The sequence below is a fragment of the Amphiura filiformis genome, chromosome 1 (genome assembly GCF_039555335.1).
Source record: "Amphiura filiformis chromosome 1, Afil_fr2py, whole genome shotgun sequence".
Taxonomy (NCBI): Eukaryota; Metazoa; Echinodermata; class Ophiuroidea; order Amphilepidida; family Amphiuridae; genus Amphiura; species Amphiura filiformis.
In genome coordinates this window covers 79,607,225-79,625,143 of record NC_092628.1, presented here as the reverse complement: position 1 = coordinate 79,625,143, position 17,919 = coordinate 79,607,225, and the positions used below count along the sequence as shown (strand labels likewise).

The 17,919-nt window shown below is 34.9% G+C and overlaps 1 protein-coding gene across 1 annotated transcript; it reads left to right on the top strand.

Annotated features, from left to right (window-relative positions):
• The first annotated feature begins 324 nt into the window (after positions 1–324).
• On the top strand, positions 325–6,728 carry LOC140167108 (uncharacterized). The gene is made up of 2 exons (XM_072190532.1): positions 325–415; positions 5,420–6,728. The coding sequence occupies exon 2, from the start codon at positions 5,442–5,444 to the stop codon at positions 6,687–6,689; it is 1,248 nt and encodes a 415-aa protein (XP_072046633.1). The 5' UTR covers positions 325–415; positions 5,420–5,441; the 3' UTR covers positions 6,690–6,728.
• The last annotated feature ends 11,191 nt before the right edge of the window (positions 6,729–17,919 follow it).

The following is a 17,919-nucleotide window of genomic DNA, read 5'->3' as shown; positions in this document are numbered from 1 at the left end:
AGACGACAGTATTGCCACTGGCTCCTGTTTTTCCCTGTGGGTCCGTTTTACCCCGGGTCCATTATGCCCCACCTAAATTAGTCTCACAGTCAAATAGGGCCTACCGTGAAATTAAGAATTCCAAAATTTAATTTTTTTTGGGGGGGTATCATCTTTAACCGCCTATAGGCCTATACTCAAAAACATGTTTGGCGACTTTTTCCGGTTTTTGGGTGTTTTTTTTGAGCTGGTACAGTGAAACACTTCATCCGTGACGTTGTCTTTTTTAAAGACAGTTCTTGATTGTGGCTTGATTGCCGACAGGCTGTCATTAACAAGCAAACCGGATGTTGTTGGAAAATTTTGTTGGTGAATGAATGGAAATAATATAATTTTACTTGTTTAGACTACTTATAAACCTGCAAATAACACAGAGGTACACATATTGCGTATTGTTGTATTATAAGTTAAAATATTTTGGTTAAATTTGTTTCATGTTTGCACAATTGAAACTTTTTAATGTAAAAAATGTTTTGGTTTTTTTACTTTTTAAAAATTTAAGCTTACTTAGACTCGCTTGCCAGTCCTATATACGCCATGACTACCTATGTATATTCTGAGACGAATATACCTAGGTATATTTAGGTATATTCGTCTCAGGTATATTAAGGACTGGCTTACGCCATTTTGGATGTCAATGGGAAATACACACTTAACGATTTGCGCCGGTTAGAAACTTGAAAAAAAGTCTTTAAAATTTCATCAATGTATATAATAGGTATGCCAGGTGAATTCAAATTTGCCATCAAACTGCATCATTTTATATATATCAAATTAAAGCCCTTGAGTAAAGAAAGCCAAAACTGAAAACCTTTTTTTTTTAGCACTTTCCGTAGCAAAGTTACATCTTGTCAAAGATTGACTTTCATAAAAAAGATTCAGCTAGCAAAATTCCCAAAAAAAGCATTTCGGTGGTGTTTCTAGATCTTAGTCTCATGTTGATAGAAGCTATTTTAATGGAACTGCTATCAAAATCCCTCTAAAATTCCATGTGCGAGTGACTTATCACCATAAAAAGTCATATATTTGGGTCAAGTGAAGTATAAACAACATATTTATGTAGGTTTCCTTCTTAGGCCAGTTCTTTTATATTTCTATGTAAATTATGTATTGTGTTCTAGGCGAATTTGGCTGACTAGCAAATGTGTTAATTAAGGTTTGCCTGGGATACCTATATGTAAAAGTGGTACCAACCTTATTGTGCTTGCTAATTTAAGACTCGGTTGAAACAAAATTAAGGATCGAATGCATTTTAGTGTCCAAAAAGGCAAAATTATCGTCAAAGTTCTGCCTAAATCGGCACTCTTGCGAAGGGTTCAGAATTCGAATCGGGAACGAAAATATCCGATCTTTGCGATCAAAAACACAAAATTACAACTTTAAACATACTATTGGCAAAAGACATTATTATTACCAAACAATATAGAATAGAAAATTTGACATCATTTTCTCAAAATATTGAAGAAATTTGCTCACTAGACATCGAAAAAGTACGCAATCCAATTCCCGTTCAAACGCGTGGGAAACTGAAAGTGCATAATCCCCACTAAGCTTACTCACATGACATGATTATTTTACTCATCAAGCAATGGTTTTTTTAAGTCATAATGTACGATCTTTTTTCAGAATTTACCTTTATTTTTTTCAAAACCGATTTTTTGGCATATTTGTAGTACTTACATACGTTCTAATTTAAATCTGTGAGCAAACTGTCAAATTTCGTCCTATTTGTAGTAAAAAGCGGGGACGATTTTCTGTTGGTCCGACATAAAGTCATATTTTTAGATTATGACTTTATGTCGGCCACGATCGCAAACCGTAGTCTCCTACAAAACTAGCTTAGGTGAAGTTTATGATGTTGTTTCTTTGCAAATTCCCAATGTTTTTCAAGCGTCCAAATGTATTGGGAACTTTCATAATGATTGCATATTATCATTTTAGAAGAAAAAAAGAAAAATCTAAAAATTTAAAAAGATCGTACATTAAGGCTTTAACTAGTAGCATGATTGTTTTGACAATTGTCAACTCCTGAGACGAAATACTAAGGTTTTTGTGTCAGGTCAACTTAACTCAACATGCCCAAGACTATTATAGAATTAGTACAGGAACCTATATACATTTTTTTTTCATGGGTGGAATCAACGTATAGACGATTTAAAATGTTTTAAAAAAACCATCAATTGAATGCAAGATACATTAAATCAGTTCAGGGGCGCTGATAATTCACAGGTCTTTGCACAGACCCGTTTGTGAGTAAAACACTTTGTCAGTCTGATGTCACAGAGGAGAACCAGGACTCGACTGCCATCTTGATACAGGCATGGAGCAAAAATTGGGGATAATCGGTTTCCCTCGGAATGCGAACGAGGCATTCGTTGTCATGCAAGCGCGACATCACATGATGCAACATGCACACGATACCAAGACGTTAAAGATTAGATGCAGATTACTCATGAAAATCAACCACTATGGTATCAGAGGGAACACTTTCAAATGGATATCATCCTTTTTAAAAGAGCGCCATCAAAGAGTGGTTGTTGACGGTCATCACTCGGAATGGATCCATGTCGACTCAGGGGTTCCCCAGGGCACTGTTCTGGGTCCCCTGCTCTTCCTACTTTCTCATAAACGATTTGCCTCATAACATCTCGTCATCTCAGATTATAATTCATTATAATTTTATTCTATTTTCAATGCCTGTATACTTTTTAAACAAAAAATCTACATGCAAAGTAGTAAAATTGAGATAAAAGTCAGCGTTAACTTTGCGGTAAACGTTTTGAGTACGTCGCCATATTGAATTCTTAACACATATTTCCCTCATTCTGAGCATGTCCAGAACGCGTCACTGCTCAACTTGTGATGTCATAGTTCATATAAGATTCGTCTGCGGGGCGGCTCACAGAATTCAGGTCGCGATCCCAAAACTTTTTTGACCTTGCTTTATGAACTCCATTTGCTCCCCGGGTTTGCCCCATTTGCATCTGAGTCACTTAAAGATCCATCGGGTCAAACTCTGCACTGTGGATCGAATGGAAAAGATGGCATCTTGTGACAAGATTTTACAATTTCAGATGAACTAACACCGCGAAAAAATCGGCCATTTTTGTGGATTTACTTCGAGTTTGGAGTGAAAATTGGATGTACACTCACTGCAGTATGCTGCACATGTACAAAAATACACAAGAACAGCTGTTGTTTATCGATATCACAGTGCCGTTGCTTAGCGACAAATCAACGAACCGAAAATTCACCTCGCCAGGTCTCAGCGATACGCATGAAAAAGTCTAATTGAATTCGACTGACTGTTTAGACCAGGAAAAGTCGCACTTCAACCACGACAAAGTCGAAATGAATTTGACTTAATGAACCTCGGGAGCATTGTTGAACAACGACTTTTGAACTTGACTTTGGTCGTACTTGAACAACGACTGTACCTGTTAAGACCTGAATTCGACTGAACTCGACTTCAAAAAAGTCGTTGTTGAAGTAAGACTTTTCCCTAGTCTAAACGAGGTCATAGTCCACATCACACTATCTATTTTATAATCGGACGTTGTTATGTCATTCATGCTTTTACTGAAGATAAATAACAGTTTGTCCGAGAAAACTTTGATTTCTGCAATTGGAAGCTTTCCAGCTGCAATTCTTTATGTTGTGCAAATTTGTTAGGCTGTATATTTTAACTTTCCAAAGGACATTTGAGCCAAGAATAACAATGAACAAGCTAAGTGCTCACGATCACAGTTTTACGTGTGATTTTTGATACCATGCAACATTAATGTTGAAGTTTTTAAAGATTTAAACTTAGCATTACAATATCTTGGAAATATTCCAAAAAACATTAATGTGTGAGAGAATTTTTTAAGCCAGCTGGAATTCTTTATGCAATTATTCTTTATCAACATTAATGAATAAAATATATTTACAAGTACCGAGCATCATCTATATGCAAACTTTCTTTTCAATATCGTGCAGTTTTTCAATTTTGAACAAAACCTAATTAAATGTTTTGCAAGAAACAGGTTGTTTAAAAAGAATGAAAAGGATTTTACATAACAAAATATGAAGCTCATTGACAGTTAACCACTAGTGTGCATTGTGTTGAATGATCTTTCTTTCAAACTTGGAATGAAGTGAATTGATGCATGCATTATGTAATCGCTCATTTCTTCATGATCAGTCAACCGATTCCAGTAAATTTGGCGTATAAGATGCAGAATAAGATGGGCTACAAGGTGATGTTTAGATTTTTGGATTTTGATGTCTATTTGCCGACTTACATCCAAATTCATTCGCACAGTAATTTTTTTCTGGGACACCCTGTATTCACAGAGAGTGAACTTCTTGAGTTACTTGTGTTTCAGTTACAATTGCAGTGTTCAGATATTTGATGGAAACTGATACAGTTTTGTTTGCAAGAGGAACAAAGCTAAAAATAAAGAAAAACAGCAAGAAAAAAATCAAGAGTCTTTATCTTTTGGTCAAAAATTCTCAATGTTCTCCGTTGCAGATGTACATTTATTGTTGTGGATAATTGAAATAGTTCAATTTGTATGTCCGCAACGATGAAATGACATCATTCCTTAATTCTGAACAGGGATGCAAAATCAAGACACCTCATGCAGATAAAGTCAGTTATCAACTTTCAAAGGAGACTTTAAACAAGGTGGTTAAAGATGAAGGTTTTGGGAGTTAACATCCGTTAAACAGAGGTCAATTTTCTCATTTGTACAGGGTAAAAAATAAACTTGCTCTGATTTTCTTGAAATTGGCAGCAAATTGTTCAGCTATTTGTGGGGTTTCTGAAAAAGAATAGTTTGCACAATCTGCAATGTCAAATTACTGAGATATATGAGATAAAAACTAGTTTCAAATTTTGACCATTTGGTTGACATAATTACCGTAAGCACCGGGTATAAGCCCACCTTCGGCTATAAGCCCACTCCCTATTTTTCGAAACATTCTGGGAACAAGGGTGCACTCAGGTATAAACCCAGTACTAAATTTTGGCCAAGTTCTTAAATCAAATCAATGCTTTGCTCTCATATTTAAGAACAAAATATTTTAAAAAAATCAGTTGATAATTAACCTTCCACACTTATAATTTTAAGAAATTGACATAGATGATAGAAATTACTGGTACATTGGGCATATATGCAAATGGGGGATGATTGTTCTTATTTTTAAATTCAAGCTCTAGCCTTTCCCCAGTTATAAGCCCACCCCCATTTTTGAAGTGAAATTTGCCATCTGGGGGTGGGCTTATACCCGAGTGGTTACAGTACTGAACTGCCCAGTGGTTAATATATTTTTCATGATTCATTACTTTTGCAAATTATTGGTTTCAACTGTTTTGCTAATTTTGTTTCCTATACAGACACCCAGAACAAGAAGAAAGAATGCAAGCAAAGAGCCGTATACCATTTGGGATTTCTCACAGTAGACACCCATATTTCTGCATTTACTGCACCCATTACTTTGACATCTTCGACCATTACAAAAGACACAGAAAGCGACATTTAAAATCTTTACAGAAATTCTGGTGGCAAAACAATTGGGGCAAAGAGCGCAAGAAAAACTACGAAATCACATGGGAGCAGGAGGATTCATCAGGACCAGACGTCGTGACAATTTTATTTGTAGCTGAATGGGAAACAGAAGAAAATGCAGAGAGCACCAAGAAAAGACATTTTCGTTTATTCAAATGTCCATTCTGTGATAAATGCTTTAATAAGAAATGCAATCTGACAACGCACATAAAATATCATAAAGGCGATCGCAAATATAGTTGTAGTTTTTGCGAACGGACATTTGTGCAAAGGTGTGAAGTGAAGAACCATGAAATGACCCATACTGGTGAAAGGCCACACCCATGTCAGTATTGCGATAAAACATTCAGACAAAAAAGTTACGTAGCAGTGCATGAGAGGACACACACAGACTATAAACCATATCAGTGCCAATATTGTCAGCGACGGTTTACACAAAGACACAGTTGGGTGTCTCACGAGAGGTTACATCGAGATGAACGCCCTCATAAGTGTCCATCATGCGACAGTGCATTTGTGTCCAAAGCTGCTCTGAATCACCATTCAAGAAAACATATGAAAATTAAACCGTATCAGTGTAAACTGTGCAATAAGCAGTTCACCGTGAAATACAAATTATCACGACATGAAAAGCTCCATTCTGGACAGAAACCATTCATCTGCGACAAATGCCCCAAATCTTTTGCAGAAAAATCAAATCTGACGAGACACTACCAAACAGTCCATACGCAAGAAAAACCCTTCAAGTGCAGTCACTGTGAAAAGTTCTTCTCGGAAAAAGCAAATTTAATACGTCACGAAAGACAGCATACAGGAGAGCGCCCCTACAGGTGTGGTCAGTGTAAATCGGCGTTTGTGTCCAGCGACCGATTAGCATCGCACGAAATGAAACACAAAGGGAGTGAACCGCATAAATGTAGTCATTGTGAGAAAGGTTTTGCATGGAAGAGTGATTTGATACAACATGAGAGGGTCCACACAGGTGAAAGACCTTATACTTGTAAATATTGTAAGAAAGGATTCACACAGAGAAGTAATTTAAATAGGCATGAGAAAATGCATGAGCAAAATGACGACACTTTATGTGAGGATGAATGAGTGCGTGGATGGGTGGCAGGCCTTAAAACTTTTTTTTTTTTTTTTTCGGGGCTACTTTGAAAAAGAAACTGGCCTCCGAAACTTAACTTTCGGTGCTGCTTTCAAGATTTCGGGGACTGAATACCCATAATCCCCATTTATTTTTAGTTGAGCTACAAGCCTCAAAATACTTTCCTTTCAGGGGATGTTTTCTATTAAATAATCACACCTATAATTTAATTTTCTAGAGCTATTTTGGCATTCGGGGGCAAATTAAATCACCATCTGTTTTTTCCTGCATCTATTTTGAGCCCTGATAAAATATGAAAAATTTGCAAAATTGTCAAATTTGTGTTACATTTTACACATATTTTCAACTGAATTTCTGTGTTATTGTTTTATTTTGTCCTTGATTTTGGATTGTGCAGCTGGGATATAGAAAACATACCCCCAAAACATATACCAAATTTGACACAAAAAAGGCACCCAAAATATTAAAAAATTGGATCATGTCTTTTCAAAATTACAGCAAATTTGCCCAATTTTGAAACAATTTTGCACTTTTTACAGCTCTGTGGGAATGTTTTATTTCTTTATTTCTTATAACACCCCATCTCTAAATCAGTTTTCTGAAAATTATCACCCCTTGAATTTGGATCGAATATAGATTTAGAAGTCCAGTTACCATTTCACTATGTATGCAGACATTTTCACAACTGTCAACTCCCTTTTTGATGTTATTGTTGAAGGTAATAAACTAAAACATTGAAAAAAAAACTCATTTATTGAAATGTCTGCAGGCAGGTGAAATTTTATTGGACTAGTTTGATAAATATATCAACAATTTAACTGAAAGTATATAGTTATTTTTAGTAGGTCATGTGGGTATTAAGTAATGTTCAAGTGAGTCAAATTGATATATTCAGGCATGAGAATGATCATCCATGAAAATTTTGAAAAAACATTTGAAATTAGGCTAAAAAGGCCAAATCAGGCTGAAATTAAAAAGAAAGTGTGGAAATTTGAACAAAAGCCTATATTAGGCTTAAATGTGAAAAATCTGATGCCTGTATATTTCACTCAGATTCACTGCATGTATACATCTCAAGAATGTCATACTCTTAAGATTTAAATAGTGCAATATTATACCATCAGTGTTAATGTTATGTAGTAACTTAATGAAGTATTTTTTATTACTGGTAGTACCTGAAATTGTAATTAATGGTAGCACCTTAAACAACCTAGGCCTGAAAAACTGTTTGATTGGCGTAACAAAGCTGTAAATTGCATTTGATTAAGCCCTTAGAACTTTTTTCTTCTTTTTAATTTGTTTTTGTTTTTTTGCACTTTTTTTTTTTTTTAAGTCAGAGTCAGGCCTAATTTTAGGGTCGGTCAGATTACGCCAATCAAACATTTTTTTAGGCCTTATTGCTATCACCGCAATGTAAATCAAAGGTGACCTGTTCCAGCAAATTATACCTTTAAAGCTTTATCAGAGATTTCCTGTCAAATATTGTGTCTAATTGCATCACTAAAGCATCATATAGGCTGACTTGATCACAATGTATTATATCACATCTATTGCATAAAACATGTAAAATAACCCACTCTAAGGGGTGCATCATTTGATTTGCCCACTAGTCGGACGGAAAAAAAATTGATGAGTAAAAATTTAAAAAACAAATTTGACCCACCCAACTCTGTATAAAAGGTATACATTAAAATTGAAAAAAAAATTGCTGCCTTAGGTGGCGCAAAAAAAAATCTGCCCGACCCAAACTCCCATGCCCCTCTGAGAATCTAATGGTGCATCCCTAAGAGTGTAAATTTCTATAACGAAGATCAAAAATAGCACATCTATATGTTGCAAAAATCTGAATTTTGATGAATATTTAGGGTGTTGTACAAAATTGTAGTTCGGCGAATCGCTGACAATATATTAGCAAGTTTATATTGATGTAATAGTCATTAGCCAAATTCATCATTTTTTACATAGGGTCTATGACATAAGTAGAATTATAACTTCCCAAAGCAAGGTATCATTTTAAAGCTTATTTTTGTTTCCTTCGGTTTATTTGCGAATCTCGCTGGAACAGGTCACATAATAAAAATTACAAGGTAACAGGTCATATTCACACACATTTGGAATTTTACAACATCAGTGGAAGACTGAGCTTACTTTGAGATAATTTATGAATATAACAATCATGTTTTATGATAAAAAGAGAAATATTATGATCAGCTTACCTTGCTTGTAAGTTGTAAGGACATTTAAATTATTGGAACAAATAAAAAAAGTTTTGTTATTTGAATTATTTTTTGTTAAGAGTAAATTTTTTTTCCTGAGGATATTTTACTGGATTTTTGATGTACAAACATTGCGCAATATATATATATTAACAACACAAGAGTTATATCAGTTGCAGCAAAAAGTGCTCGATGCATTATTTGCAGAGCTTATAATAATATAAAAATTAGGTATTTATTGCAACCATTGGTGTCACGCACGTTTGCACAGCGATCATCAGGCAAAAATGACCTGTTTATATTGCACGGAAAAGTGGAATTACTTTGCTTGTGGTCATGACGCTCAATATTGCGAAGCGTAATGCGTAGAGTCGCGATAACGGCGGAAAAATATGCGCGTAGTCCAGTTCAGCCGGTGTAGGACTATGCGGAACTGGTGCTGCACGGAAAAAAAAAATTTATTTTTCTTATTGTGGTCCGTCGATTTTGTTTTGCCTTTGTTATGCCGGCACTTTGAGATAAGTTTGGACCTACGATTGATTATATTGTCCTTGTCCTTGCCTAGAAGAAAAATTTGCCATAAACATGAACAAGGACAATATAATCAATCTATAATATAATTTGTTGCGTAATCAGCAGAGAGAATAAATGGAAACTTCTTTGATGTATTTTTTATTGTTAATATAATAGGGGTCAAAGAATTTACCCTTGTGGTACACCTGAGGTTATATTTTAAAACCTAAAATTTAATAACATAATTCATATATAATTGTTCCAAAAAACGTAATATCATCGTAAGGACAACTTGTTGCTGTTTCTTGGTAGGTTTCTTGGTAGGATGTCAATCCACTTCTTAAAAGTACACGTACATGTCTGGTAATGTATTTCAATACTCATTTAATTGACTTGCCATTATTTTTAATTACACACAGCTCCATGAAAGTACACACTAGGATCATTAATGTCATTAAGTTTATGGTATTATGTTCAGAAAATGCTAATCAGAATCCAAAAACGAATACAAACTCTGAAAAAATGCACACAGGTGCCTGCAATTGCACGAAATTAATATTTCTAAAATGTAATAATAATAATTAAATTATCATTTTGGCAATGATGATGAAAGTACACAGAACCTTAATTAAAAGTTGAATGAAATGCACACATGTCCCTAACATATCTCTTAACATGTCGCACAGCGTAAAATTCTCAAAATGTGATAAGGTTTCTGTTCCTTAAGGGCTGGGGTATGAACGTTTGGACAGTATTTATTTTGGGACATTAGAGCACATCAGACATATCGAATTGCATTCTGAATACGAAGAATGTCATTCTGATATCAAATAATTTTGAATTTTGAAATTGCAATTTAATACACATTTTATGGCAAATCATTAAAATTGATATTTTTGATATTTAACAGTACTTGAAGTAAACTTTATAAATCTGATGATTTATACTTAAATATGTATGTAGGTGGGTTGAAAAGCCGACGAACAATTGAAAATTTTGACCTTTCGTATTGAAGATATGGATTTTTTTTCCCCAAAACACCAAAAAAATTAGGTCTTTTTGGGAAAAAATCCATATCTTCAATATATGAAATGTCAAAATTTTCAATTGACCGTCGGCTTTTCCTCCCTGCTACATACACTTTAAGAATATATCATTAGATTTATATAATTTACTTCGAGGACTGTTATATATCAAAATTCAAAAATATCTAATTTTTATAATTTGTCATAAAATTTGTATTATATTGTGATTTTCAAAAATGAAAATTATTTGATATCAGAAAGACATGCTTCAGATTCAGAATACAATTCGATAGGTCTGAGGTGCTCTCATGTGCCACAAAAAATACTATCGAAACGCAATAAACGCTCATTTTAGATCCCTTAAGGGGCGCACCATTTGATTTCCATGGGGGGGGGGATGGGAGATTTTTGAAGAAAAAAAAATTTGCCCACTAGTGAGACAAAAAAAAAAATTGCCTCACTGATGAGTAAAAAAAAAAATTCCCCACCCAACTCTGTATAAAGGTATACATTAAAATTGAAAAAAAAATTCCGAAGGCGGCGAAAAAAAAAAATTCTGCCTTACCCAAACTCCCATGCCCCCTCCTGAGAATCTAATGGTGCGTCCCTAAGTGATGCAAAGATGCATAATTTGTCGGCAAATTGTATAAAAAAGTTGCATACAAATTTCATTACAAAAGATTAAACACACTCTTCATGAACTACATGTCTATAATAGTGCTCAACTTAAAACACTAAGATGTCCAGCCCATGAACAGGGTGTTTATTTTCTTCAAGCAATATACAGGGTGAGACAAAAAAGTGCAATAGTGCAAAGAATCCATCTTTATTTTATAACCAGATTGAACTTTCAGGTTTTAAAACGCATGATATACTAGTATTCATTAGTGACCTTGTGTGAAAAAACTTACTGTTCTGTTTTATGACACATTTTTTGTAAGGTAGATTTGGAACAACTGCCATTTCTTAACATCATTGGCACTGAAGTAGAATGAAGCACCCAAAGTTTTATTGTCCCTGATCTTGTATAAGTAGAGGAAACATTACTTTGTTGTTATTTTCATAAATTATTTACCTTTACATGAAAAATGTTCATTTTCTAGGAAAGAAACATGCACATTTGTGGGCGAGTTATTCAAATGTCGAAAGTAATGCGTGCAAATTGAAGTGGTGTGAATTACAAAATATACAGAGTTTCAATAACAGGAAAGTTCAATCTACCAAAACACGTTTCAAAACGTAAAAAGGGGCCAAGTTTAAAAAATCTTTCCTGTGTGGCTTTTCACCCTTTTTTAAACTTGGTCCCATTCAGTAAAGTGGTACCGTAATAACATGAAGAATGAGTCCTAATTTCTACATGCAACAATTAGGTTTAAGACAGTTCGAAGCGGTGCAATATGAGCGTAGCTATGTATTATCATAAACATTTGAAGGTTTATGTTTCATTATATTGCGTGTTCATAAAGAGTAGTAGAGTATTATATATACTTAGCAAATTGACTGTCTGTCAACCTGTTACATATTATAGGCCCTACATCTGTACATAAGGCGAGGATCGCACAAGACGATGAAGAATTTAACAAAGTGAGTATTTGCTACTTTTGCTTAAATCAAAATACATTATAACGTCTTTACGGAAAAACTTCAATCAAGCACGAACATTAATTAATTTACTCTACAAAATGAACACTGACAACTAAGAAAACAAACAAGTAGCCTAAAGATGACTTCAGTATGGGTCTTTAGAAACTTTCATAAATGGGACCAAGTTTAAAAAGGGTGAAAAGCCACACAGGAAAGATTTTTAAACTTGGCCCCTTTTACGCTTTTGAAACGTGTTTTGGTAGATATTAATTCTTTTTTTGAGGTAAAAAATATTTCGCGGTAAGTGGTTCTTTGTAGCCATGCGAGGCGAACTAGTTGGATATCCATATTTCGCGGTTAATGGTTCTTTGTAGGACTGCTGGGCAAACTAGTTGGATATCCATATTTCGCGATGAGTGGTTTTTGAAGCTTCGAGGGCAAACTAGTTGGATATCCATATTTCGCGGTTAGCAGTTCTTTTGTAGCCCTAAGGGCAAACTTGTTGGATATCCATATTTCGCGGTTTGTGGTTCTTTGTAGCCCTGCGGGTAAACTAGTTGGATATCCATATTTCGCGATGAGTGGTTTTTTACAGCTTAGGGGGGCAAACTAGTTGGATATCCATATTTTGCGGTTAGCAGTTTTTGTACTTATGGGGCCTATGTTCGATATCCTCATTTCGCGGTTAGTGGTTTTTTAAGCGACCGTAACCACCCCAATCAGCTGCATGGGGTAAAAGAATTATTTAAAAAATAATAGATGAACCCTATAGTTTATATATGTATTTTCCTGTCATTTCCTGCAAACCTAATAAAGATATTTTGATAATTGAAAATAGTCTTTATCATAAATCGTATTGAAAGAGTCAACAAGCGTCAGAAATTATTATTTGCCATGGAACTTCGGTCATATTTTATTTGAAATATAACTGGATGTTAGGGTCTGCATGCATGGTATGCATAGTATGATGATATACAGACACTGACCTTTCCCTAAAACTATTAAGCAGCAAGTTGTGTATCACACCCATCATGGGTTCGAACCCTTTATTGTATTTTATTGTTAAACCTGAATAGCGTGATTACTTTTGAATGAGCGGCAGCACACATATTTTGTTTGAGGATAGCTGGATCTATCTCCTTTTCCTCACATCTTCTCTGTAGTACAAAGCTGTCTTTTTATCTAGTGTTTAGACAATGTTTACTCAATCATTGCTATCAATGGATGTTGCCATTTTTGACGACTTCTAACTTTTGAAATGCCCAAAATGAATCAATAAAACCGTGTATAAGATATTTGCGGGGATATTTGGGCGCGATTACAAAAAATTAGAAAATAAATGGGCACTTCTGGGTTGGGTATCTATAGAGGCCCTGCATGAAATTATTGATTGGCTCCAAACAAAGAATTTGAACCGTGTCCTTCACCGTAGTTATGGCGGAGTACAGTCCATTCAATCAAATGTTGTCATCAACCTATTTGATCGTAGTGCAGGGTTATGTGTGTGAGACGAACTGTCACGGTAGATTGCAATCATGCTTTTGTTGAATGCATTTGAGTAGTCTGCCATATTTAGGCCTACGGGATGATACGTCACATGCAATGCCTCTATAGATTCTATAGAATTTAAGTATGATATATTTTCGATGGTAATATATTTTCACTTTCAAAGTTTGTAGTTTTCATAATTGCAATTTCTGAATATTATATAAAAGGTGGGAATAAGTCTATAAATGAAAGAGTATCGGATCATTTTGAATGTTAATAAATACTGAAACGCCATGTAGACACCAGCAATATCAGGGATTGCCGCGATTCTTGCAGTAGCTTTTATGAATAGAATACAATAGTGGATACAATAGCGGATATAATAGCGGAACAATAGAGCTCTCTTACGGGCAAATAAACCTCGTCGCGTTTTGCTAAATTTCACTTCTTCTTTTTCATGAACTAACCGTTATTTCATTAAGTAACCGTTATTTTTAAAACTTGGCAAAACCTCGACGCGAGGTTTTTAATTTGGTTCTTACGTGAATATTGATTTGTTGACCTATTGCACTTTTTTTACTCACCCTGTATATACGTTTAATAGCAACATCTCTCTATCTCTAAGGACCGCTATTTCTAAGGACCGCTATCTCTAAGGTTCGCTACCACTAACATGTAAAGTCTAAGGAGATGAAAATCCCGCTATCTCTAATAGAGAAAAGGGTTCGCTATACCTAAAAAAAGGTCTGCTACTTCTAAGGTTCGATATCACCAATTCAGAATAAGGTTCTAAGGTTCGATATCACTCATTTGAAATAAGGCTCGCTATCACTAATTTTAAATAAGGTTCGTTATCACTAATTTTAATTAAGGTTCGCTATCACTAATTTATTGAAGGTTCGCTATCTCTAAGGTTCGCTATCACTAATTGAAATTAAGGTTCGATATACCTAAGGTTCGCTATCACTTATTTTAATTAAGGTTCGCTATCACTAATTAATTAAGGTTCGCTATCTCTAGGGTTCGCTATCACTAATTTTGATTAAGGTTCACTATACCTAAGGTTCATTATCACTAATTTAGAATAAGGCTCACTATCTCTAATTTTAAATAAGGTTCGCTATCTCTAATTTTAAATAAGGCCCACTATCTCTAATTGAAAATAAGGCTCAATGTTAAATAAATTAAAGATAGCGGGCCTTATTTTAAGTTAGAGATAGTGGGCTTTATTTTAAATTAGAGATAGCGAACTTTATTTTAAATTAGAGATAGTGGGCCTTATTTCAAATTAGAGATAGCAAGCCTTATTTCAAATTAGAGTTAGCGGGCCGTATTTCAAATTAGAGATAGCGAACCTTATTTAAAATTAGTGATAGCGAACCTTAGATATAGCGAACCTTCAGTAAATTAGTGATAGCGGGCCTTATTTAAAATTAGTGATAGCGAACCATATTTGAAATTAGTGATATCGAACCTTAGGTATAGTGGACGTTTTTGTAATTAGTGATAGCGAACCTTAGAGATAACGAACCTTAGAAATAGCGGTCCTTGGAGATAGCGAACCGGCGCCCATTTAATACCCAAATGATTTGATGTGTTCATCATTAAGTGTCTATGTGTTAAGTTTAGCATTGAAAGTGTTCAATTTAGTATTTACCTCTATATACCTTGCCCGTGTAAGGGCTGTGCAATAATGAGCCGGGGGAGTAAAATGGGGGACAAGAAATTTTGGCAAACCGAAAGGGGGGCAAGCAATTTTGGCAAGCCGAGAGAGGGGGGCAAGCGATTTTGGCACACATTCTTGGGCGCGTTTTAAATAAAATGCTCTAAAAAGGCTTTTGAAATTCGCAATGTAATACGCATTTTATGGCAAATGATTAAAATTGATATTTTGATATTTAACAGTATTAAAGTAAACTTTATAAATCTGATGATTTATACTTAAAGTGTATGTAGGTGGGATGAAAAGCCGACGATCAATTGAAAATATTGACCTTTCGTATTGAAGATATGGATTTTTTCCCAAAACACCAAAAATATTAGGTCTTTTGGGGAAAAAAATCCATATCTTCAATATGAAAAGTCAAAATTTTCAATTGATCTTCGGCTTTTCCTCCCAGCTACATACACTTTAAGAATATATCATTAGATTTATGAAATTTAGTTAGAGGACTGTTATATATCAAAAATTGAAAAATATCAAATTTTAATAATTTGTCATAAAATTTGTATTATATCGTGAATTTCAAAAAATTAAAATTATTTGATATCAGAAAGACATTCTTTGTATTCAGAATGCAATTCGATATGTCTGATGTGCTCTCATGTCCCACAAAAAATACTGTCGATACGCTCAAAACGTTCATTCCAGATCCCTTAAAGTCATAATGTACGATCTTATAATATGAATTTGGTTAATTTTTTTCAAACCTGATTTTTTGGCATATTTGTAATGTTTACACATGTCACAACTTGCACCTAAATGGAATCAGCCAAATTTGTTGTGTTTGTAGGTAAACAGAGTAAAGTTGACATAAAGTCATAATTCAAGAAATTATGACTTTATGTCCGCCCATAGAACTGCGTGTTAAACGGCTAAAATAACAAGCAGTGTTTCTTTCACGTTACCTCGTTATTTCAGCTCAAAATGGACAGAAACCATTCCTGATCATTATTACTAGTATTATTTCAGCATTTTGAGTATATAATGACAAATTTAAAATTTGAAGGAAATCGTACATTAAGCCTTTAAGGTTTGCAAATTGTGATCCCAAAAATTTGGCATGTTCAAAGGGGGGATTTTTGGCAGGCCGAGATTTTTGGCAGGCCGAGAGGGGGGCAAGCAATTTTGGTGAGCCATTTGAAAATTTTACCCACCCCGGGCATGCTGTGGGCTCATAATTATTGTACAACCCCTAAGCACCGAGGAGAATTTAACCGGCAAATAACAAACAAAGACTTTTTTAATAATTATCATATGGTTAAGCAGTGCTTTTTCGCTGATCCGAACTCATATCTCTACTAATATATCGCAAATAAATAAATGTTATGGTATTTAAAGGTTTCCTTAAGCATGTTGTGGAAAGCCGCGCTTTTAGCCTTCTTTACACTAATTTGGCCATACGTATTGTAAATTTTGATTATAAAAAAGTCCTGATATTGAGCCATAGGGATTATCAAGCTGTCCCCATTACCAGGTCTGCATGCCATACAGGGTGCGAACTTGCTTCTTTTTTTTTGTATTGTTGTCCCCGGTGGCATATCAGGGGTGAGCAGCGATGAAAATGTTCCTGATGGTCACAATTGCACATGAAGGGCGCAAAACCTTTCCGTTTTACACTAAATAAAGGTGATGTGTTGTGATATGTTGCCCAAATAAAGGTGATATGTTGTGGTAATTTGCAATATAACACTATTTTTGCTCAAAATTAAGGTGTTGACCGGTATAAAAAAGAAGGTGCACAGGGCAATTCTGGACAATTTCGGTCCGGTAAATGGAGCTGCCACCACGCCTGTTGCGGATTTTCTCGTCCAGAGGCTTTCCCCCACGAGTGACCGAAAAATTGAGAGGAAAGGGCGTCGCCAGAGGCAATGTTTGTGAGGCAATTTGCTTTTTTTCCCCCGCCAATTGAATGTTTGACTGATCACCACAAACTATACAATTTAGGATATAGGATTTTCCGACTAGATTAGTCTTACTTTGTGTAGGAACTTTTTGAATTTCTTAGACATTTTTCGGGTTGAAACTGGTATAGAAATATTTTAAGCACAGATTTTGAATTCTCACTGCACGTATTTCTATTCTCACTGCACGAACGTGCCAGGAGGCACATTAAATTAGCCACTGCTATGGCCTCTATGCACCTTTCTAACCATCTTCATATAGCAAACCCATCTTGTACCGTTGAGTAGTGTTATAATAGCAAACACATCCAGGGATTTATGTTCTCAAATTATTGGGTCGTGTTACAAATCGTACAGGTTTAATAAGATGATTGCATGAGAAGGCAGTCAGCCCTACAATGTTATTGAAATAGAATGCAAGTACAAGCCCCCACCCCCGATAGCCAATTTCACTTCAAAAATGGGAATGGGCTTATATCTGGGCAGGGGCTAGTACTTAAAAATAAGAACAATCATCCCCGTTTGTATATACCTGATGTACCAGCAATTTAGAAGTCAATGTGTTTTAATTATTAGTAAAATTCATATTTGTTCTTCAATGTGAGAGAATTGATTTCCTTAAAAGAACTTGGTCAAAATTACAACTGGGCTTATACCAGAATGCACCCTTGTTCCCTGAATGTTTTCAAACATATATGGGATGGGCTTATAGCCAAAGGTGGGCTCATATACCCACATGGTTAAGGTAATTAGGACATATGTAGAAACCA